This window comes from Rhinichthys klamathensis, unplaced genomic scaffold (genome assembly GCF_029890125.1).
Source record: "Rhinichthys klamathensis goyatoka isolate OS25496 unplaced genomic scaffold, OSU_Roscu_1.1 h1tg000281l_1, whole genome shotgun sequence".
Classification (NCBI taxonomy): domain Eukaryota; kingdom Metazoa; phylum Chordata; class Actinopteri; order Cypriniformes; family Leuciscidae; genus Rhinichthys; species Rhinichthys klamathensis.
This window is the reverse complement of record NW_026606800.1, coordinates 2322221-2347642: the sequence shown is the minus strand read 5'-3', so window position 1 is coordinate 2347642 and position 25422 is coordinate 2322221. Positions and strand designations below refer to the sequence as shown.

Below are 25422 nucleotides of genomic sequence, written 5' to 3'. Positions count from 1 at the left end.
GTAAACAGTAGTTGAGACTCTGTGAACAAGAAGGCTATCAAGACTTTAGAAATATGTGAGATTTAAGTATTTGCTTGATATCTTTATACCCAAATGCACTTTTATTCTGATTTCTATATCATCTCCCCTGGCATCCTGTTTTCTTGTATTTGTATGTCTGTTTTTCCAATTGTTTTGTTTTGTATTGTATCATGCATATTGCCATACATATTTAATACTTGTATTTCTATGTTTCATGTTGCTTGAATAAAAACCCCGCATCGAACCGAGAACCGACTCTTTCGAACATATCGAGGACTTCCACTTGATTGTACGACAGTTTTATTAGGCTTGTTCGACTTAAACCGGCGCTGCACAGAACGATCGGTTAATGACATCAAAGTACCGCGAGAGCATTTCAAAAGCATACGGAGCTGTATGCTCTCTAATCACTCTCGCGGTACTTTGGTGTCATACACTGATCGGTCTGTGCAGCGCCGGTTCAAGTCGAACAAGCCTATTAACACACATATGGAAATAAATATACACGCTGGGTTGTCAGGGACGTAATACGCAATGGCGTAAATTAATTCATTTTGAACAGGCTCTTTTTAAAAATGAACTGTTCATTTGAACCGATTGGCGAAAAGGAATCACTACCGAATCGTCCGTGGAAAATGGGGCGTGGCTAGTCGGATCATGCATGGAAAAGGGACATGGTCAGAGTTCAATCACACATGACTGCGTTTATAATTACTACTGCATTGGTGGGTCGCACAGGGGGATGATGCTGTGCATGAGTCCATCTAGCTGTAGACAGATGCATGGAAGTTCAGGGCAGTGTGCTTTTCTGAGAAAAGCTTTTATGAATTTGAAGAGCTGTTATATAATAGATAAGATGCTGGAAATTATATAAGGAATCAGGTGATATACATATGTGTGTCAGGCTAACATAATCTTCTAAAATGCCAATTGATTTTTTTTTTGCCCTAGACAGATTTATACACCTATTCCTCTGTTTCCAGTTATATATTTAGGAGAATATCGCTAATAATAATATAAAGTTTGGACATATTTGAATACGTTTTGTTGATCTTTTAAATTCGTTTTTTGAATGTTTAATTTTTTTTTTTAAATAAATTGTGCCAACTGCCATGAATGTCTTTACAAAACTACAATTATATATATATATATATATTTCCATGTAAACAAATGTCCTGCATCCACATTAACAAATACTGCTCGAGACCCCCCAAGATCCAGCTTTGAAACAAGCTGTCGATTTTAATGTATTTATTGCAGCATTCATTTGAATCCATGAGCTCATTTTTACAGTAGCCAAGTTGCAATTTAGAGCTATGGGATTCTTTGAAAATGGTAATAATGCTGACCTGTGGTTGAGGCAATTATCATCTTTTGTGGAGAAAAAGACTTGCTTGAGACCTTAAACTAAGACCCAGATCCAGACCAAGACTTTATGCTTGGAAACTCAGAGTAATAAGATCCAGATTAAGGCCACAACTTCATGACTCAAACTTCTTAAAAATCACAGGACATTTCACTTCCAATAAAACCTCTTAAATATGACTGCATGCAAAGGGCAATAAAGGACAAAGTATGCAATGATCGTCGTGGTTGTGTGGGGTATATCATGTAGAGGTTGTCTTTGGTTATGTATTAAAGTCCTTCAGCTGTTAAAATAAATTATATGTTTCACCAGTGATTTAAACATTTATGTCTGAATTGAGCCTTGTAAAACCTGTCCAAAAAAAAAAGCCACCCTGCAAATCATTGATTTTCAGTTGTTTTAATGGAGACACTGATTAACCTTATTCTGTGATGAGTTACATTAATTTCCATAGTTTCCGACTCACAGCCAGACTTAGAAAAAAAAGAAAAAAAAAGTATATCAATATGCTGTTGCTGCAAAACTAAGGTACATTATTTACATTCCAAAAAACAAACAAACATCAAAACAAAATAATAACAACAGTGCCGATGGTTCTTAGGGATGGGAGTGAATACTGACGCCTAGAAATGGCAAGGGAAAGTTCTGAGCTGAATGATTCAGCACGCCTGACTCTATGGTGCGCCCTGGGGGCCGGAGCCAAAGCCAAGACATTACAATGACACCGTTTCGTCATCGCCTCAGGCCTTTCCAAAAAAACAAAAAAAAATACTTTGTAAGGAAACAAACTAAATACTTCAACGGACCAGGAAGGAAAACATTCCCGATCTCGTTCTTTACGTTCCATTGCAGTAGCCCGTCGGCTGAAGTGCACTCGATCCTGGCCATCTTCAGCCGTGTGTAGCACTAGAAAACAACAAGTGGGAATATCTTGGGGTGAGGAGGAAAAGGTGGTTGGGAAAGTGGAGGAATGGATGGATAGCACATCTGGTGCTTTTAAGGGGAAATGTGCAAATACGTTTCTAATCTAAATCAACATTGGCCATTTGCTTTGGCATTTAAGAAGGGTATTGGCAGGAGGGGCGGAACGATAAAGAGAAATACTGGAGCGATTAACCGTCAATCTTCTGTCTGTCTGGTTAAGATGCATCTTTTCAGTCACCGGTGTTAATCTTTTGGCCCCACAGGGCACCTACTGCAGTAGTGCATAAACAAAAAAGAAAAAAAAGAAAAGAAATAAAACTGTCATTTTGTTTTCCTACAGTTTGAAATAATATTACACAATAATAATAACATCAACAATAACAACAATAATAATATTATTAATAATGCTTCAAAGATGCCGGAAATTATTGCCTAAGGCATGATTCTATACAATATCTTCAGTACATACTTTGTAAGTGTTTGAGGAAAACAATCCTTGTATCTGCTACTTGTTCAAAAAGAATGTACAGCTCGATTACTCTAGTTTTGTGCCTTAGTCCTTTTTGCTGCCTTTTCACATTTTCGACGTGTTTTTCCCTTACAGCTTTAGTTCGTTGGCAATTTTTGAGGCGATGTTCTTGAAAGCGATGGATGTTCCTGATATCCGCTTGAAGCGGACGCCGTTTAGCGAGAGGCGGGGCAGTTTGCACACCTCCATCTCCCATTGGACCAAGCTCTCGGCGTGGCCGTCGCCATGGACACACAGGAGCAGGAAGCGCTCGCGCTGCTCGTAATCGCAGTTGTTGGCGTCCAGGACTTTGCGGATCTCGCGCATCATCTCTGTGGGCTCCATGGAGGAGGTGGTCTTCATGCTCCAGGTGAAGCGTAGCGAGCGGGGTTTGGCGTCTTTATGTTCCTCTTTCTGATCCCCAGACACATTTCGACTGCAGAAGAGAAGAAACCTCAATCAGAGAAATATGCATTCGGTTGGTTCCTGAATGTATGTAGAGATGCTTGTGTGAACATGACAACATTAAAGGGATAAGTTCACCCCATTTTTTTTTTTTTTTTGCTGAACACAAAATACGATATTTTGAAGAATGTTTGCAACCAGGGCACCATTGACTTGAAAAATATAAATAAATACTATGGAAGTCAATGGGACCCCACAACTGTTTGGTTGCAAACATTCTTCGAAATATCTTATTTTGTGTTCAGCAAAAAAGAAATAAACTCATAAAGCTTTAGAACAACTTGAGGGCGAGTAAATGATGACCGAATTTTCATTTTTGGGTGAACTATCCCTTTAAGGCCAGAAACGTACGCAAGTAAACAAACGCACTTTTTTTATTGTTAATATCAGTTTAATTTGAATCATTTAGAGTTTTTAAAGTAAAGAGTTTGTTCTTTTGGAAAATGTTCATGTTAATATATTTTAAAAGTTTTATTTAGGTTTCAATTACCTACACTATTTTTTTTTTCAAGAAATTCATATTTTTCAGCATGGATACATTAACGTGCTTAAAAGGGACAGTAAAGACATTTATAATGTTACAAAAGATTTCTATTTCAAGTAAATGCGTTTTTTAACTTTCTATGGCAGTAAATCAGCATATTAGAATGATTTCTGAAGGATCATGGGACGTGAAAACTGGAGTAATAATGCTGAAAATTCAGCTTTGCATCACAAAAATAAATTACATTTTAAAATATAATACAACAGTTCTTTTAAATTGTAATATATTTTATAATATTACTGTTTTGACTGTATTTTTAATCAAATAAATGCAGCCTTGGTGAGCATTAAGACTTATGACTAAAAATCATACTGATTTTTTTAGTTAATGGAAAATATCTTGCCAATCTTTGTGTGCGTTCTTGGATTACTGTGATGATAACAATCTGACAGTTTATGCTAATTCCTGCCATTTTGTCAAGAATGCCAATGAGCGTTGCATTACGAAATGAATTCGGTCACTTTTTGAAACATTAAAACAACAAAAGTGTTTGCGTTCACATCCATTTCAGGCCTTCATAGTGAAGGTGGTGTGTGTACATGAACATATAAAAAACAAGTTATTGTACAAATTCTCCAGTTTTCCGTAAAAACGCACCATGCACTGAACCACCGAGTGCATTTGACATGCAGTGAACACAAAAGTAATCATGCAGAGATATGGACACAGTGCACGAGCAACTCAAGGGTGCAAAATATAACAATATAAAGAATAATATGCATTTAACTGGTCAATGAGGGATGATTTTAAACATCTACAAAATGTTTCCAAGCTCAGATCCACAAAATCAACTAAAGGATTTTAAACTTAGTGTTACTATTTTACCAAACCCCTATCTCCAAGTATGAGCAACATTGCTGGGACATTAATAATCCTGTTGTACTTCCTTCTTGCCACAAGGAGGCAGAGCAACAGAACTAGCTGCCAATGCATAAACACTTTATGGCATATAAGAATATTTTGATATTCACAGAACAGATTTTGAGTTTATTGGTCCTTTTGAGACTCACATAAGCTTCACTGATTAATCTAGCATTTGCTTTTAGGGAATTAGGCCTATGTCAGATTGCAGTTATGTATGTTTGTACAGCAACAACCAACATAATGGGGTTAAGTCTGTGGAATAATATCAGGCCTAAACTGGACTAAAAGTCCAGAACGCAAACAAAAAATGGGAAATGATGGTGTAAATTGAGAATTGTAAAATCATATGTCCTGTCTCACCTTGAGTCCTCATACCTCCCATTTCTATCGCATTCTGCCGGCACTCTTTAAAAACCAGGAGGAAAAAGAGAAAAATAGTTTAGAGGCAAACAAATCTGAGACTCACTGATAAAGGAAAGAAAGATAAGAAAACAATAGCGTTTCAGACATCATAGGACAAAAGAGATAGAAAATCAAAGACAATATAGAGAAAACGCCACCAACAGATACAATTTCCTGTGTAAGTGGAGATGAATATTGGACATGCACTTAAAGTTGACCTGTGTGGAGAGAGATAGAGCGTATTTAAGATTCCCTTCCTGTAGCCTATGATTCAACTTCCTGTTCTAAATAGTTTCCATGCAGTGGGCACAACTGAACTCATTTCGGTCTGGAAAGAAAGATTTAAAAGAAAGGGGTTTCGCACAATTAATAATAATAATTAAAAATGCACATTTGCTTAAAAATGTGGTGCATGGGGGGGTAAGCTGCCTTCTAGGCAGGGAGAGCTGAGAACAGTGAAATTAATATCGCTAATTGTTAATATTTTATATATATATATATTAGCATATTAATGAATATTTTAGGATATCTGCCATCTACTGAAATGAGAATAAAGCTGAAAACTGCCGCTGGCACAGCTTACCCCAACCATGTGACACACTTTACTTTTTTGGGAAAGTTGCTTTTTATTTAATAATTCATCACAATTCACCAACATGTACACTACCGTTCAAAAATGTGGGTTTAGTGCGTTAAAAAAAATCAATACTTTCATTCAGCAAACTTCAAAAGTGACAGTAAAGACATTTTACAAAGACAATTGTTACAAAAGATTTAGATTTCAAATAAATGCATCAAATCAGCACACTAGAATGATTTCTGAAGGATCATGTGACACTGAAGACTGGAGGAATGATGCTGAAAATTCAGCTTTGCATCACAGGAATAAATTATATTTTAAAATATATTCAAATAGAAAAATTATTTTAAATTGTAATAATATTTTACAATATTGCAGCTTTTACTGTGTATTTAAAATAAATGCAACCTTGGTGAGCATAAGAGACTACTTTCAAAAATATTAAAAAATCTTTCCGACCTCAAACTTTTGAATGATAGTAGTGCATGATGTATCAGTTTAGAAAAGGACAAATTTGTTTTAAACATACACAAATAATTTTAAGCATAAAAATGCTTATTTTCTGATAGGCAGCTGTATATGACGGGCTGTTTCTAAATGTATGGTCACATGTACAGGTCGCTAGATTCCCCACTGACTCATCTGAACCCTCTCTCTTTTTTATGACATTAATGCTACATAATACAAATCACATTAAATACAGATATATTCAGTTATAAGAGAACATTCATTATCCATTCTGCAGAGAAGATGAAAAAGAGATTAGGAGAGGTCATGCAGTGGCGTGGGCAGTGTGCAGCAGTCAGAGGAGAGGACGGTGGCAGAGAAGTGCTCTTATGGGGCAACTATTACAGGCAAACTGCCTCTGAAACTGTGACCGCTTCCTTGCAGCATCCTGCCACTACTGAGAGGAATATTACGGGTTAAATACAACAAGATCTCTTAAAAAAAAAAAAAAAAGTACACACACACTATAATCCGTGCATATTTTAAATATCTTATAAAATGTGCAGAGAACACATTTCACATATTTTAAATAAAATATAAATAATATTTTTAAAAAGTAAATATAAATATTTAATAGTTTATTTAAAGGGTCAGTTTATGCAAAAATGAAAATGTGTCATCATTTACTCACCCTCATGTCGTTCCGAACCCTCAAGACTTTCGTTCATCTTCGAAACACAAATTCAGATATTTTTAATAAATTCTGAGCGATTTCCATCCCTAAGTTGACAGTATACACAACTCATTACGAAACTCGAGAATGACACACGAGTCAAATTAAGTCATCTTCATTTATATAGCGCTTTTAACAATGGATTGTTTCAAAGCAGCTTTACAGAGATAAACATATAATTTAAGGTAACAGAGATTGTTTTGGCTTTATAGCGGTTCTTGAATAATGTTATTTTCCAGCTAAAGTTAGTTTTGATTGATTCACCTCCGTCGAAATGATCATTTGTTATTAAATTAGGGGCCGCTAAGATGACACCGTTCTCTCTAAACAGACTTTAAACGCGAACCTGTGATTTACGCTGACAGCGTTCACATGCACATTAAGAATTGATTCTATAGTTATGTGCTTTTGAAAATATGTGCGCAGGTTTGTAACCCATGCCTAAAAAAAAAACTACTTGTCTTGCCTACAAATTTTGATACAGAATTTTGTTTTATTTTATCACTTCGGGGAATGAACCTCATTGGTTCTGGCACGTCAAGTGAGCTTGAGCTTCCATTTACCACAACTGATGTGTGAGTTGATGAAGGTTTCTATGTAAATAAAAGCCTAAATTCAATCTGCTCATCATATAAAGTGATCGAGTCTTTTCAGAAAATTTGGACTAAACCGCTCAACTCATATGGATTAGTTTTACGATCTCTTTATAAACTTTTTGGAGAGTCAAAGTGGTAGTTGCATAGCTGTCAACGGAGGGACAGAAAGCTCTCAGATTTCATTGAAAATATCTTTATTTGTGTTCTGAAGATGAAGGTAAATGATGACAGAATTTCATTTTTTTGGGGTGAACTACCTCTTTAAAATAAAATATAAATAATACTTCAAATATTAAAATATGCAGTGATTTTAAATCATTTTATTCATGGTTAGCACTGAACACATTTTGTATGCATTTTTACAAACTGAGGAATGAGTTCAATTTATTTCCTGTGTTAATCAACAATGGGCCACAGATGCTGTCAATAACTTTAATATACTTTAACTTGTATATATCCTAAAATATTTGTATAAAGATATATGAAGTTCTCTCTTTATAAAGAACAAGAGTCAGCGTTGCTGTCTTTAAACACATTTCAAAGGGACATCTGACCAACTTCTGGATTACTCAAATCGGAAGTTTTTCCGTCGAAAAGCAAACTTATCTGTTGAAGTCATAACAGCACTGGTGGGAATAAAAGCGCTGGGATTGCAAGACCACCTGCAGGAACAATTCATCTGGGTAGGTCAAAAAGGAAGAGCTGGAAAATCAGAATCAGAAAATCCTGCTACTTCTAGAGGTGGATTCTGGAGCATGAGGGCTGAAATAAGGAAAGGGTGGTTGTCACAACAGGAAATGCTGGTACCTTAACTCCAGAAATCCTGTAAAGAACACCTCTCAATCGCCACATCTGTCAGCTGCTAAATTAAGAGCCCAGTAGGGTGGCCTGAATTACACAACCAAGAGCAAGTCTGTTACTGCGTCGCAGGGGATGCATTCATTTCCTTATCGTCAGAAAAGATTAATTTTTAAAGGTGAATCTCTGAGGGATGTAACACAGCAGACATTCATGATGACCTATATAAATCTCACGAAACCTGGAAAGAACATGAGTAGGGAATAATAAATAATATTATAATAAATCATAGACACTCATAAAATTCAATTATATATATATATATATATAGAGAGAGAAAAACATCATTATTTAAGTCCAGAGGTTTGGATGTTTCATGGCTGACTGAAGAATACTGTCATTGAACAAATGCACCCATTACGGTACGCTGTAGGTTATCTAACAGTGCAAAAAACACACAGCCTTCCTCGAAGACAAAAGGCGTGAATGGAAAAAGAGGCTCTAATGTATCAAACTGTAAGGAGACTAATGAATCTATTGTGCTCAGTTGTTTCCTATGAACAGGCATGCATGGGTGATTAGTATTGTCTTCAGGTGCTGTTCATCAGAAAACAGCAGGCATGCTCAGTTCCGATTAAGAGACAGTGTGTCAAAGGTGAGTGACAAGCAATTAATCGAAAAACATCTTCACGCTAGGGTTAAGAGTTAAACTTCATATCTCAGCTCTGGTTAACTGCACACAGCCCATCGAGGGTCCTACCTTTTGGTAAACCTGAATGACATATTTCTACAAAAGAAACAGAAACAGACACTGATCAACATCTGGAGTAGATGTGTTGTCTCTTAAAGACATATAGGGGAATCTGATGCCACTGATAACATCGTATAGAGTTCTGACATGCCAAAACTACTGCGTAACATAGTGTTGGGAAGTAACTAACTTAAAAATTTGGAAAGCTACTAACTTAACTACATTTTTAAAGACCCCCTGTGGTGAAAATCAAGTTTTTTAATGTTGTTTATGTCTTGTTTTAAGACAAACCATTTGCAAATTTATCAGTCAACACCATTGGTGATTATTTTCTCCTTAAAACTGCAATGAACCAAAGATAGTCTCAAAAACGCGGTTTGAAACGGCTCGTTTTCTACCATCACAAACATGTAAACAATCCAATCCGTGTGTAGAGAGCGATAGATAAAACGCATTACCATTCTGATACATTGACTTATAGATGACCCTGTATAATTCGCTCTTCCTCTTCTTCTAAATCAGTTTCTGGTTCAAACATATATGGCTGAATTAAACCAGTATTTCCACATGCCAGTAGCGTTTACTGAGTGGATCAGGTGTTCTGAGCTGGTGTGAGTGAGTGGAGGCAGTGACTAATTTGCATATTCATTGTTCCGCATATACTATGTATGCTATGTATACTAATGCAGCAAGGGTGTAGAGTTACATTCAAGCTATTTTAAAGGGATAGTTCACCGAAAAATGTAAATTCTGTCATTAATTACTCAACCTCATGTCGTTCCAAACCCGTAAGACTTTCATTCATCTTCTGAACACAAATGAAGATGTTTTTAATGGAATCTGAAAGCTTTCCGTCCCTCCATTGACAGCCTACGCAACTACCACTTTCATGCCCCAGAAAGGTAGTAAAGACATTATTAAAGTAATCCATGTGACTCCAGTGGTTTAACCAAAATTTTATGAAGCGCCGTGAGTGCTTTGTTTGCGCAAAAAAAACAATTTACCATTTAATTTACAAAATATTAATCTCCGGCGCACGTTTACACCATAAAGTATGCTTTCGCATCAACACAACACGCATGCGTCGTGGTGCTCTCGTAAACGCGCGTTGGAGATTCAAATTTTGTAAATAATATTTTCTTTGTGTGTGTTCCGAAGATGAACGAAGGTCTTACGAGTTTGGAACAACATGAGGGTGAGTAATTAATGACAGAATTTTCATTTTTGGGTGAACTAACCCATTAGGGCATGAAGAAATTATTTTCAAAAGAAAAAAAAACACATTTAAATATGCTATTTTGATTATCAAAGATGAGTTTCAAGAGATAAAATGATTGACTGCAGGGGGACTTTAAGTAGTTTTACAGTAGCAGTTTACAAAATAGTGTATCTTTTCCAGTAAATAACCTATTTCTGAACCTACAAACTGTTGCGTTCTAATGCGTGCATATTTCAAATTCCCAAACTCCAAATGAACACTTTCCTTCTAATCCCACTGAAAATTGATTTCCATTGGTAATAGTTCATTCTCAATGGTTTATTTTGTGTGTATTGAGAGCATGAAGGGTTGATTTACCTGCGTGTGAGCTTGGATGTGAGCTTGGTGAAGAGGTTTGTTGATCCGCGGCTCCGGGACTGTGAGAGTGGCGTGGCATCGTGTGATAAGGTTGGCGAGGCAGGGGGTCCGTTATACGTGGCTGTGCGTCGCTCCCTCAGCTGGCCCCCGTGGAAAGTGCTGCGGCTCAGAGTGCCTCGTGGGAAACGCAGGCGGTCCGGGGGAGTCGCGCTACTAATACTGTGGGTGGAGGAACCAGGGTTCCGCTGACTCGTCTGAGCCGTGCTCGTGCTGAAGAAAGAGAATTCAGGGTCACAATATGACGATATAGGAAAATCAGCGTGCAGCGACACGAGGGCGAGTAAATGATGAAGTGTTGTTAATAACTAAAACTATTAGGGGTGTAACAATATATCATGTCACAATATATCGCAATACAAAAATGCAACAATATGTATTATGTATCGTGGATACTGACAATCTGTATTGTGTATAGTTCACGCAAAAAGGTAAAAAACCCCCAAAAATATTAGATGGAAAAACCTAAACTTAATAAAAGTACAATAAAATTGTACAAAAAAACGTACTTATAAACCTAAACGTACAACACAAAACCGTTGCGCAATTCCACTACGTGAAATCTCGAGGCCCACAGAAAGTGTAAATGTTGCTTTGGCAACTAACTGAAATAAATAAGTACTAGAATCCCTAAAACTGAAATAAAATTAAAAGAAAACTAAAAAAATATATATATATAAAAAAAAGCTAATAAAAAAGACAAAAGCACATAAAATTATTAAAATAAAAGATAATCAAAAATATTTATTACAAAACATTTTAGAGTGAACTATCCCTTTAACTTAAGTCAGAGTTAAAAATGTCATTGAATGTTATAAGAGAATGTAGCAAAATATCAAACCAATACAAACCATCTGCAAACAAATTATGCATTTTCATATACAGTTATTTTCATAAATGCTTTTAATAAACTAGTGATCTTTAGTGGATGTACGAAGTCAGTTCTCCTCAAATTCACACAGGTGTCCTAACAGAGTAAGCACAGGTTTAGTTCATCACATTAACCACGAACATATCCTACAAACGTTACAATATGTTTTATCTCTATTTTAAAATATGGTCAAGCCACTATTATAGATGTTTGTTAGTTTGAAATTTCCAAGACACATAAAACACTATATAAGTCACTTTAAAATTTCAAAAGGTAACACAAACCTTATTTACAATAAGTTTTCATTTGTTCATATTAGTTAACTACATTAGATTACATAAATTAAGAATGAACAATACTTCAACAGTATTTATTTATTAATCTTAGCTTAATTTTAGCATTTAATACATTTTAAAAATCAATTGTATTTGTGAATATTAGTTATGCACTGTGAATTAACATCAACAAAAAATTAACTGTTTTTTTTCAAGTTGTAAAAAACATTGCTCACTGTTAGTTCATTTTAGTTAATACATTAACTATTAATAAACAAAACCTTATTGTAAATTGTTACTATTTCAAACTAACAAACATCAATAATAGTGACTGGACCATATTTTAATTCTAGAAATCTGCTCAACAAAGTTCATAATCTGCGTACAGATGTTTTTTGCACATATAATAATCAAAACAATCATTTCAACAGTCTTTCCACTAGTCAATTACTAGGTTAATTGAGTTTATATCCTATATTAGTGGGTTTAGACACCAGGAAGTTAGTTAACGGTTTGAGTGGGAAGATGCAGGAACTCCTCAAATGTTAAACGCACCGGAAGCTCCATGACGAGTCCTCCCTGATTGGTTGAAACACTAGAGGTATAAGACGAGGGTGGCGGGAAATCAAAGACGCAGACAGCAGAGGTCAGGGGTCGTTAGAGAGGAGGAGGAGGAGTCGGGCGATGAAGAGACACACTAAGATTAGAGACAGACGCTACACTCGTCTTTACTTGGGCCTGAAGTAGTCAGAGTGGCCTTCGTTGTACGGCAAGGTGGTGCGGCAGGTGTGTCCCGAGGCAGAGAGGGCCTTTTGGTGGCGCAGACGGACCGAGGCCGATGAGGTGGCGAGAGCCACAGCGTAAGCCGTCGGACTCGTGCTGACACATCCCGACATTTCACTCAGACTGGCCGAAAGCAGACGGGCAAATAAACAGCATTGGGATGGATAAGACATATACGTACAAACAAAGCAGAGCAAGTGTGATTTGCTGCTCAAGAAACATTTCTTTTTATTATCAATGTTAAAATCAGTTGAGCGCATTAATATTTTTGTGGATAGCCAAACTTTTGAACAGAAGTGTATAATGGTTTGGAATGACATTTTTGAGTGAACTATCACTTTAAGAATGGTCGATAAGGTGTTCAGTCAACCCAGCGACTCAATTTTGAAAATATGTAATTTTGCGTATCCCTAATATGGGATTTAGCACATGGTTGCTCTTTCTCTCTCTGGACTGAATGACAAAACAAAGCGCTTCAGAATGGCAGACTGGCACAGCAAGGTTGACCGTTGTGTTTTAAGACACGTCATTGTATGTGCCATATCCTTCATATTTATTTCCACAGATCTTCCTTTTATCAATATATTCATAAATGCTTAGACAACACCACTGCAACATTATGGGCCATAATAATAATTCTTTCTCATTAAGTATTTCTGACCATTACAATTTCCACTGCGTATATTTAAGTAGGCAGGATAAACTGTAGAAGTGATTGGCGATGAGTGAAAAAACATCTAAGCATTGTCATTTAATCTTTCTTATAATATGTCCAATAAATTATGGGATATTAGTTAGATACTAGGGCTGCACAATTGGGTGAAACATTGTGAATATTTCATTATACGTATATAAATATTATATAAAATTATCATAAGAATAATACACAATACTACATATTACAATTATGAAATATGTCGTGAATATTTTGAAAAATATTGCAATTTGAACTATGATTTGATAAGCATTTATCTCATATTGCTTCTGCTGAGATATCAAGGGAAGGCTGCAAGAAAAAAAAGGCATAAAAACAGGGGCTCTCATGCTAAACAGTGTCAAGGGTGTTCAAAGGAACACAAAAAACAATTTAATTAAATCACAGCCTTTTGTAAATTAATAAGTGGATACCATATTGCAATTTGTATATTTTCATTTGATTAAGTCTAAGGTAGACATGATAAAGTAATTAAAGGGATAGTTCACCCAAAAAGGAAAATTCTGTCAGTAATTACTCTCCCTCATGTTGTTCCAACCCCGTAAGACTTTTGTTCATCTTCGGAACACAAATTAAGATATTTTTTATTAAATCTGAGAGCTGGATCACTCCTCCATAGGCTTCTTAAGGGATCGAAACTGACCGGCCCAAAAGTTATGAAAGACATTGTTAAAATAGTCCAAGTGACTACAGTGGCTCAACCTTTTATCAAGTTTATCAAGCGACGAGAATACTTTTTGTACGCAAAAAACAGCTTTATTCAACTATTCATTTCCTTCTCTGTGGGCCTCGAGATTTCACGTAGTGAAACACCGCAAAGCTTCTAGGTTGTACGTTACACGCATCACACACATGACCAGCGTCGGCCAATAGTGAGCCTGCATCAGACGTACAACACAAAACCGTTGCGCAGTTCCACCACGTGAAATCTGGAGGCCCACAGAGAAGGAAATGAATAGTTGAATAAAGTCGTTATTTTTATTTGTTTTTTTTGCGCACAAAAAGTATTCTCATCGCTTGATAAACTTAAGGTTGAGCCACTGTAGTCACTCGGACTATTTTAACGATGTCTTTACTAACTTTTGGGCCGGCCAGTTTCGATCCTTTAGAAGCCTATGGAGTGATCCAGCTCTCAGATTTAATCAAAAATATCTTAATTTGTGTTCCGAAGATGAACGAAAGTCTTACGGGGTTGGACAGAATTTTCATTTTGGGGTGAATTATCCCTTTAAACCAAAGCTCCATCTTCAAAATAAGGAAAAAAAAAAACAGATGAAGCTCCACAAACACCAATAAACCTGTATATGACAAGAACTGCTTTTGTAAAGTTAACTGGTCGTGTGAGGATGAAACGATGCAAGATGTTCCTTGTTGTCAGTCATTGTTTTGAGTATCACAGTGGCATTTCCTGTTGTTACAAGGGAAGAGAGGGATTCACAACATTTGACAGTTCTCAGGGACTCACCCGTTCTCTTTGCCGTTCTGGATGACGGATTGGCGGTCTGTGGCATTCCTCTCACTACACACGTACGTGTTTCTCCTCGTCATACCAGTAGACACAGAATTGCTCTGCAGAAATACATGTTGTCAAAGCCACCATTATTTTGATAGCATTTTATACAATATAAATGGTTTCAAAGCACCATCACAGTCAGGGCCGGTTCTAGACATTTGGAGGCCCTAGGCAATATTCATGTTGGAGGCCCCGCCCCCACCCCCAATAAAAAACTCTTGAAACATATATGATTCCTAACCTTTTAATTTATACAACGTTTAATTTTAAATGTTTTTACTTACACAGTACATAAGTTTGGACACATTACTATTTTTAATGTTTTTGAAAGAAGTCTCTTATGCTCATCAAGCCTGGATTTATTTGATCAAAAATACAGAAAAATAATATATATTGAAATATTATTAAAATTTAAAATAATGGTTTTCCTATACTATACTTTAAAATATATTTCTGTGATGCAAAGCTGAATTTAGTGTCATGTGATCCTTCAGAAAACTTTATAATATTCTGATTTATTATCAAATGTTAGAAATGGTGCTTAATATTTATTTTATAACCTGTGATACTTTTTTCAGGATTTTTTATTATTATTAAAAAGTTGTTTTAAAAAAGTCTTCACTATCACTTTTTATATAGTTAACACTTCCTTGCTGAATATTCCTATTTTTTTTTTTTTTTTTTATCAAATAAATGCAGGCTTGTAGAGCATAATAAAAAACTTCTTTCAAAAACATTAAAAATAGTAATTGGTCCAGACTTTTTACCAGTAGGCTACTGCATGTACATATTATCAAACTTCATCTAAGGTAATCTCTTTTTTGTTTAATGAAGATGTTATTGTTATTTTTATTTTGCTGTTTTATTCAATTTATTCACATTTCCAGAATACCACTTCAGTGATATATGCTTTTATAATTTTTTTGATAGCTGCGGTATGGGCAGGATTTCCCCTCCCATTTAATCAATATTGACTGCAGATAATGTCATATTATTAATATAAGTAATATGATATTATGCATTGCTAGCTTAAATATGCTATAGGCCTACACAAATCAAGTGGAAGAGAAAGACACGATCGCTACTGATTAGAACAAAAAAATTCTAAACTGATATTATTGGCGTAAGTAGGCTGATGTCAGACAGGGTTTAATCTAATCATCAGCAGAATTTAGAAGATAGACCCATGAGATCCTTTATTTGAAACATTTAAAATGTTGTAGTGTGTTGGCTTTTTAACTTTGAATACAAACGTCCTGTCTTTTACTTTTGTAGTGTTTTTAGTCAGCTCCCGACGCGATGTTATTCATTGTATGCGCAAATTCAAAGCGTCGCGTCTGGGCACGTTAATGACGCTCGCGCTCTTTTAAACTCGTAATAAAGCGGTGAATGATTTTGTCCAGAAATGACGCTGATCTACAGTACAAGTTTATATTTAGAATACATTGCAATCACTCCAAAATAGATGACGACAACGCACACACCTGCATTAGAGCTGTGCTTCTTTGCGTGCCTATTTAGACTTTTGCTTCGCAGCACCTGATGGGCTGGCGTTAATGTGACGTAATGTAATAGTCTATGGTTAAGATAAACATCGTCACTATTTTTTAGTTAATTAATAAATATTGAAATAAATTGTAGATAGGATATTTGTAATTTTTTTATTTTATTTTATTTTTGTCCTTCTGTCTGGGCCCCATCCCACCAATCGGGCCCTAGGCACGTGCCTAGTTTGCCTTTGCGTTAATCCGGCTCTGATCACAGTATTAACAGGAAAAAAACAAAAACAGAATCAGTTATACAAACTCAAATTCTGCCGTAAAGCAGCTTTACAGAAGACAATAGTGTCATTATTCTGATCCATTCAGTTCAGTGTTGATTCAATTCAGTTCAATAACGGTGTAAAGTTCATTCATTATTAAAAAAGTTCCATTTAGATACAACCAGCTCTACCGGACACAGAAATCTTAAACAGTTCGATGTTGATCCAGTTCAGTTCAATAACAGTGTCGATTTTGAAAAAAGAAAATATTTAGCTTTAAAGCAGAAGACAACAGTGTCAGTGTGATATTGTTGTAATGTGAGTCTTAGGGGTCATTTACCGGACACTGTTTTTAACTAAAAACATAAAAGTTTTTATTTGTTTTGGCCGTTCATTTACACGACAATAGCCTTTTGTGGGCCTGAAAATGCAAATGTTTGAAAAAGGGGTTTCAAAGTACTCGTTTTTGAAACTTATTCCGCCCTGTGTAAACTACAAAAAAACTAATTTGTAAAAACAGTGATGTCACACGCGTGCGTATAACGTGTTCAGTCTATAGGCGCGTAGTGTTTCTTTACAAAGTGACTTTGCCAACTACTGGCCTGGCAGCAGAATACAGTGTTTTTAGTCGTTTTCACGGATCCGTGTGAACGGGAATCGTTTTGACGATGGTGTTGTCTGTACATGAAAAATGCAAAAGAAAAACTTTTCTGTTTTTGGTACATCATTGTCATGTAAACATATCCTCAATGATTAACAAAATAACTAAATAATAACTAAAGCATTTCTGTATCTCAAACTGGCAGGCACAAACAAAGCCATGGTCGTGGGTTTAACTCCCAGGGAATGCATGAACTGATAAAATGTATACCTTAATGCAATGTAAGTCTGTCAAATGCATACATGTACATGTATACTGTATATGCATATGAGCAACACACTGCTTAATCATACAAACAATAACATTACGAAAGATTTTAGGTGGCAGAAACTTACCCCAGGGGCACCGGCGCTCTTTTTGCGGTCAGGAATGTCAGCCTTGTTTGGGTTGTTGGCGTTGCCCAGCATGGGGCTCGGTGGAGCCATGCCACGACTTCCAGATGAGCTGGACTTACGTGCCTGTGCACTGCCCTCCTCTTTATGGTCACTTTCTGCAGAAGTGGTCTGACTTCTCTTGGGGTAACCCACCGAGGGAATGGTTGGACCAGCTGTGAATGGAGAGTAACGTAGATCAGAAAGACAAAGACCTCATAGCAGGCACTATGTCAGGACAAGTCAAGTCACCTTTATTTATTTACCACTTTATACAGATTGTTTCAAAGAAGCTTCACAGTAATAAACGGAAATAACAGAATCAATGATGCAAATATGAGACTAACTCAAATTCAGCTATAAGAAGACAATAGTGTGGTTACTCAGCTTGCGTCATTTCATTGTTGATTCAGTTCAGTTCAATAACTGTAAAGTTCATCAATTATGAAACAAGCTCAATTCAGCAATAAAACAGCTCTACAGAAGACAATAGTGCCATTATTCAGCTCAATTAAGTTTCATGTTGATTCAATTCAGTTCAATAATATTATCGATGCAGCAAAATTCGAAACAAATTCGATTCAGATGTATAGCAGCTCTACAAAAGACGTGAAGACCAAAAAGCGTGCTCACCCTGGTCACTGTAGCGACGCTGTTTCTGGTTGGAGGAGACGTTCTTCTGGACTTTGGGGTGAGATGGTGACTGGCCGTTATTGTGCTCGCTGTTGGGTCTGGCCTTGGCTAGAGAGAGGTTACTGCTGGAGCTGGAATCACTCACCTCCAACTGTGATCACACAGAACAAAACATATAAACTGGATGAGACAGACTGTTTTTCTTATGTCTGGATGTCAGGGCTGACGTCTAGCAAATGGAGGATTAGTGCGCAGTGGGAAAGGAGCGAATGTAATTCGCTAATCCAGCTTGATAAGAATAACCAGCGATATGGGTTTAAAATGCCAAGTGACATGCTACAAGTCTAAAACATCCATAATCAGATGTGAGATATAGCCAGACGTTTGTCTATGGGCATAAAGACTAGCCCACACTGCAGCTCATTCTCTTTATTCCGTCCACTTAGGCAGGAAAGGTTTGTCTAACCGACATGACCTTTTTGGGTGGGTAAATCTAAAATCGATAACAACAAATTAATAATAGAGCAGAGTGCAATAAAGTGGTCACTCACTGAAAAAAAAGGGGCAGCAATTTCCATGACAGGCTGTATAGATAATGTCAAATAAATGAGGAAAAAATGGGTGCATTTTGTGGTAAAAATCTCAAAGAAAAGACTATAACTCTGCAAACAAAACTCCTGCATAGCTTTCAAAGATTCAGTCCAGATACTAATTTGTCCTCAGAAACACTCTGTAGTTGTTGAACAGTCTGTGATTGCGCCAAATTATCCTAAAACATATCTTACTTGGATACTCTTCCATTCAAAGGTTTGGGGTTAGTAAGATTTATTCAGCAAGGATGCATTCAATTGATCAAAAGTGACATTAAATACATTAAAATGTTACAAAATATTTATTTAAAAAAAAAAATCCTTTGAGCTTTTTTAAATTAAAGAATCCTGAAAAAATGTTTCACGGTTTCTTCAAAAATATCAGCACAACATTGATAATGAGAAATGTTTCTTGAGCATCAAATCAGCACATTAGAATGATTTCTGAAGGATCATGTGACACTGAAGACTGGAGTAATGATGTTGAAAATTCAGCTTTGCCAACAAAGGAATAAAGTCATTTTAAAAATGATAAAAATTTAAAACAATTATTTTAAATTGTAATATTTCAGCCTTGGTGAACATTCTTTCAAAAATATTAAAGCCTCAAACTTTTGAACGATAGTGTATGCTCTCCTTTAGCATGCTACATTTTTAACCTCCAACTGTGCCACAAAACAGCTCTGAAATGTAAACTAACTCACCTCAGTGGACTTCCTTCCTAACAGCAGGTAGGTAGCCGTGATTTCATCGTACTTCATCCTGGTTAGAGATTCGTGGATCTCCTCCCGTGAGTAACCCATTCCCACCATAATATCTGCAACAAACCATATACCGACAGGTTATTAAAAACAATTCAATGTAGGAAACTGGTCAAATATTTAAATTGCGCTTTATACAATACAGATAGTTTCAAAGCAGCGTCACGTAAAAAACAGGAAAATATCAATCAATGATAAAAACTTAACCAAATATGAGACCAATTCAAATTCAAAGACAATAGTGTGATTGTTCAGCTCAAGTCAGTTCAGTGTTGATTCAGTTCAATAACTGTGTAAAGTTCAATTCAGTTTAATAACACTGTCGATGTTGCAAAATTTGTCAAGTATGAAACTAATTAGATTCAGCTATAAAGCAGCTCCACAGTACACAGTAGTCATAATCCAGCTCAATTCATGTTTCTGTTCGAATCTAATAGTGTCAGTGCAGTCAAATCAATAAATGCACTATTACTGAATATTAGGAGTCTTTTAACCACAACTAAGCAAGCCAAATGTGACAGTAGCAAGGAACCCAAACTCCATCAGATGAAAGAAAATGGAGAAAAAAATCTTGGGGGAAACCAAACTCAGTCAGGGGGGGTCAGTTCTCTTCCGGCCAAACATGGTGCAAATTATTCCAGGCTGCAAGTCAGATTGTGGATTGACATCATTTAAAAATTTTCATCCAGCTACTTCTGCTTGAAGATTGGGATACATCACACCGGCATATGGGAGGAGGACGACTTTTTCAATGGCCAAAGCTCATTGTAGCAGAGTGGTATCATATAAAAACGACTTGATTTTTTAAGTGAACTGATCAAATCTGTGCATCTCGACTCTTTACATATTTGTGCATAAAAAAAAAAACACTGATGTATAAAGAGCAGGGTAGCTGAAAGCTGAGACAAGTGTGCTTTAGCCAACCTTGAACATCAAAAAGAAGTTTTATTCCAGATTCTGCAAGAATGATGTCTGCTTACTTTGTCTCTCAGCGTGAATGTCCTTCACAAATTAAAAAAAAGAAGAAGTAATTTCAGGTATCATTTTAGTTTCACCTGGAAAAAAGCACTCTCACTCAATGCCAATGCAGTCACCGTTTCATGTGCTAGACTAAATGTGACGGCCTCGGCTCAATTGAACTGTTCCTGCATTAGTGTTAAACGCTGTTAGGGACACAGAACTAGGGCTCAGAGATCAATGGAGTGTTTAAAAGGCAGACGAGCCTCCAGCAGCAGTGGAAAGAACAGGGCCCGTCTGACCCTTAGCTACCATCGACCCCTGCACTCTGCTGAAACCCACAGGCACACCACCAACCACAATCAGCGTCACGTTGAACCAAGCATGCCAGACTAACAGCTTCTACCGAGCAAAAAAAAAAGCGTGCTCGTAGGACGTTATGCAATGCAGTGAAGCCCAAATATCTCCCTTGATTGCACTTGTGAACCATAAAGCCTTGACTCACTCCCACGAAAACTCACTAATATAAAAATAAATGATGAGCAGGCGGGAAAGATCTTATTATGTCTGTAAATTTGGATTCTGTATTGTCCATCCAGCTAAAAACAGAAAGAAAGCAAGTACACAAAAGCTTGCGTTACTGTGGTGGTAACAAAACCCCGTACTCAAGGGGACAATACAGTTGCCTTCAAATGTGCAATTAAACCGCACAATACTATAGAGGTACATGTTTAAAAAAACAAAAAACAAAAAAAAAAACTCAAAAAAAGAATTCAGCAAGGATGCATTAAACTGATAAAAAGTGACAGTAAAGACAATTATAATGTTGCAAAAGATTTATATTTCAAATAATTGCTGTTCTTTTGAACTTTCTATTCATCAAAAAAAAAAAAAACTGATCAGTTTCCACAAAAATATTAAGCATTAAGAAAATTTTCAACATTTCAACATTTTAAAACATTAAAAAATCTTACCAACCCAAAACTTTTGAACCGTAATGTAGCTAACTATAAACATGTCAACAGTTTCACGAACTTTAAAGGGTTAGTTCACCCAAAAATGACTCACCCTCATGTCGTTCCAAAGACCTCCGTTCATCTTCGGAACACAGTTTAAGATATTTTAGATTTAGTCCGAGAGTTTTCTGTCCCTCCATTGAAAATGTATGTACGGTATACTGTCCTTGTCCAGAGAGGAAATAAAGACATCATCAAAGTAGTCCATGTGACATCAGTGGGTTAGTTAGAATGTTTTGAAGCATCGAAAATACATTTTGGTCCAAAAATAACAAAAACTACGACTTTATTCAGCATTGTATTCTCTTCCGGTTCTGTTGTCAATCCGCGTTCACGAGTCCGCAGTGACGCTGATGACGTAAGACGCCGCTGACGTGTATCTGGTGCGTCCGTGTATTCGGGTTCAAATAAATATGGCTGGGCAAAAAAATGCCTGGAAATGCCTTCCTCTGTGTGGAAATCCTTAGACATGTTTGCGAAGATTGTTTTGTTTACAGCGTGCGTCTCCCTCAGACTGTAAAGTGTAAACGAAGCTCGGGCGCACCAGACACACGTCAGCAGCGTCACTGAACGGGGATCCACAACAGAACCGGAAGACAATACAATGCTGAATAAAGTCATAGTTTTTTGTTATTTTTGGACCAAAATATATTTTCGATGCTTCAAAACATTCTAACTAACCCACTGATGTCACATGGACTACTTTGATGATGTCTTTATTTCCTTTCTGGACAAGGACAGTATACTGTACATACATTTTCAATGGAGGGACAGAAAACTCTCGGACTAAATCTAAAATATCTTAAACTGTGTTCCAAAGATGAACGGAGGTCTTACGGGCTTGGAACGACATGAGGGTGAGTCATTAATGACATTAGTTTCATTTTTGGGTGAACTAACCCTTTAACTAACTTGCTCAGCAAGATTCTCTTCAAACTGTTGACAATAGTCGACCTGACGCAGAAAACTGACTGTAGAAGACGACAACTGAAGCTAATAGCGACACTAAAAATGCAATATGCACTTGTAATGTGTTAAGCACTGAGGTCTGACAGAATTAAATGAATGAAATCAAGTTTGTGTAGCTTGGAGAGTTTATGTGCACATACTTGCGTTGAGTTAAGTACTGTATGTTTCGACCCTTAAACTACTGACCCTTATCCTCCATTCTGAAAAAAACTGGGAAGTGTCACATTTAAAACCAAGAGTTCTGCTTTGTAATTCAAAACAATTTTGTGGAAACTGCAGTCAGGATTCAGGAACATGTGATCATCAGCAACCTGTAGCCATAGGAGAGCAGTATGAACTTATTACTGGCACAATGGCCCTGAAGCGACAGAATAATCTTAAATAAAGCTTGTGCTCGATGTATGTCAAGTTAAAAAACAGAAATAAAATAGAAATGTAGCAATCACATTTAAGACTTTTGAAGCACCCTGTCTAATTTTTTTTAATAATTGCATCTAAGAGTGTTGATTTCATACCAATTCTCTTCTGATCCGAGATGTCGAGCTCCGGCTCCACAAACGGTTTGAGCTCATCCTCGTCACAGCCTGCGTTGATCCAACGATCCTTCATGATTTGCTGAAACAGACATACACAGGGATCATGAATATGCACGATTATGCAGGAAACCAAATACATGTTTTAAAGTGGGTCAGCTGGAAGATTCTCGACCCAAAATACAATCTGCTCCCTAAAGGTGGGACGGATTTTTTGCAATAACACTGCTTTACAAAGCAACTATGACTCTGACAAATTTAAATCTTACGGTTTTAGATCCATGGATGTATATACATTAATGCATACACAAATATATCTGTTTATGTCTAATTCCTGGTCAGTTTTCATCACTTTCATTGCATAAAGTGTTGAATGAAGTGGCCCATATGAAAGCCACATAACTATCAGGGAGGGGAACAACACATGCTTGAGTGCACAGTGACATCTCTAAAATACTCAATTATTCATTAGAGGACGTCATTTCATTCTGAGTTTCCTGTAATAGACCTAAGATTCTGCATACATCATTGGCCCTAAAGTGAACAGCAAATAACCTGCACTTACAGCCCTCAAACACCGGGGGCGCCGTTTCCCTGGGCCATTTTATATTTATTTGAACTTTCTATTCATCAGAAAATAATTGTAAGCAACTGTTTTCAACATTGATGATAATAATAAATGTTTCTTGAGCAGGAAATCAGCATATTAGAATGATCTCTGAAGGATCATGTGACACTGAAGATGCTAAAGCATCTCATGTCACTTCATATTTGGAAAGTGCCATGTATATTTACAGGTTTACCACGTTCTCTCACCTCGAGTGTGCCCCGTTTGACAGGGTTCAGCACCAGGAAGCGTTTCAGGAGGTTCTCACAGTCAGTCGACATGTAGAAGGGAATTCGATATTTGCCCCTCAACACCCGCTCACGAAGTTCCTGTAGGTAAAAAGATAATTTTGGCATTACTGACCTATTGATTGTTTTTATTGACTGTTACTTCTATTTTATATAAGTAATGAACTACGATTGATTTCACCAATCTCCTTTGCATTGTGCTTAAAACCACTATAACGCATAACCTCTAATGGCTTAAATGCTTTAACAAATCACTGATTTCATGCAGCATTTTTCATGAGTCACAACACAAATCCACAGGCTTCTCAGTTGTATGATTCTCTGTGAAGGAGGGCAAAAGTGACCTTTCAGGGCTGAGCACACTAACCTTTAGATTCTGTCCATCAAAGGGCAGAGATCCACTGACCAGTGTGTAGAGTATGACCCCCAGACTCCACACATCCACCTCCGGCCCGTCATACTTCTTGCCCTGGAAAAGCTCAGGGGCGGCATACGGTGGGCTGCCGCAAAACGTGTCTAGTTTGTTCCCAATAGTGAATTCATTACTGAAACCGAAGTCTGCGATCTTAATGTTCATATCTGCATCCAGCAGTAGGTTTTCTGCCTGCATGAGAGAGCAAGAGAAAGAGTGAGAAGCTGAGAGTTTGAAGGAATCTCTTTTTGGCTGCATTTACACTGCAGGTCTTAATGCACAGATCCGATCTTTTGATCACATCGATTTTTTTGGCCAGCCTGTTTACATTCAATTTAGACACAACTGGTATCCGATATCTGCGTTTACATTAATTCAACCCCAACGTGACTGACAGTGATCGCTTTACTATGCACATGGTAGACCCTCTAGCTTTGAATGGCTGTGCTATTCAAATTATTTATATAATTCATGTCAAGTGGCCATGATTATTTGCCAGCATGGACATGATAAAAGGCTCGTTAGATCTAGAATTCTGAAGTGAAATAAAGGTGAATTAAATTGTTGGTTTAATTACAGCGAAGTTATCACCTCATTGCTGAGAAATATAATGTAGCTTTGAGTAGTGAAACTGTTTTATTTATAAAACTCACGGGGCAGAGGTTGAAAACCAGCTCCTGAATGTTTCTGTGAATGCACAATTTCTTTCCTTTATAAAGTTTCCACCTCATTAAAAAAACCTGTGAGCGAGCGCATACAGGCACGTCTGCATCATAATACAACATTAAAAAGCTATCTTTGTGAGGAAATGTGTCTCCCTCGCCTTGTGCTGGCTTGGAACGTAGGTCAGATTTCCAGATATGGGATATGTATCTGATTTAAAACCACATTTGGAAGTGGCTCAGATCGGATGCGAAAAAAAGGATCTCGTGCAGATTTTTGTGTTTACACGTGTGCAACAAATTCCGATCTGTCAGATGTGAGTAAAAAAATCGGATTTTTTGTACCAGTGTAAACGCAGCCTTTGAGTATATTGTGTTTGTTCGGTAGGAGTTTATGATTAATGAAATGCAAAGAGAATTTAGATTATTCTTATCATACAGTATATGAAAA

At 36.8% G+C, this 25422-nt stretch overlaps 1 protein-coding gene across 15 annotated transcripts in view; it reads right to left on the bottom strand.

Moving 5' to 3' along the window:
• Nucleotides 1-2154: 2154 nt before the first annotated feature.
• Nucleotides 2155-25422, bottom strand: part of mark3b (MAP/microtubule affinity-regulating kinase 3b) — a 76137-nt gene continuing 52869 nt past the window's right edge. For 2 of the 15 annotated variants that reach the window (XM_056269103.1, XM_056269101.1), the window contains exons 8-19: nt 24265-24501; nt 23859-23978; nt 23025-23124; nt 19511-19623; nt 18217-18367; nt 17548-17759; nt 14742-14845; nt 12511-12684; nt 10576-10845; nt 9009-9035; nt 5053-5097; nt 2155-3255 (exon numbers count right to left, since the gene is read on the bottom strand). In XM_056269103.1, coding sequence (XP_056125078.1) covers nt 2910-3255; nt 5053-5097; nt 9009-9035; nt 10576-10845; nt 12511-12684; nt 14742-14845; nt 17548-17759; nt 18217-18367; nt 19511-19623; nt 23025-23124; nt 23859-23978; nt 24265-24501 — 1899 coding nt within the window. In that variant the 3' untranslated portion in view covers nt 2155-2909. Of the gene's footprint in view, nt 3256-5052; nt 5098-7988; nt 8213-8257; nt 8339-9008; nt 9036-10575; nt 10846-12510; nt 12685-14741; nt 14846-17547; nt 17760-18216; nt 18368-19510; nt 19624-23024; nt 23125-23858; nt 23979-24264; nt 24502-25422 lie in introns of those variants that run through there. The other 13 variants (XM_056269111.1, XM_056269102.1, XM_056269107.1 and 10 more) reach the window with 9 other exon arrangements.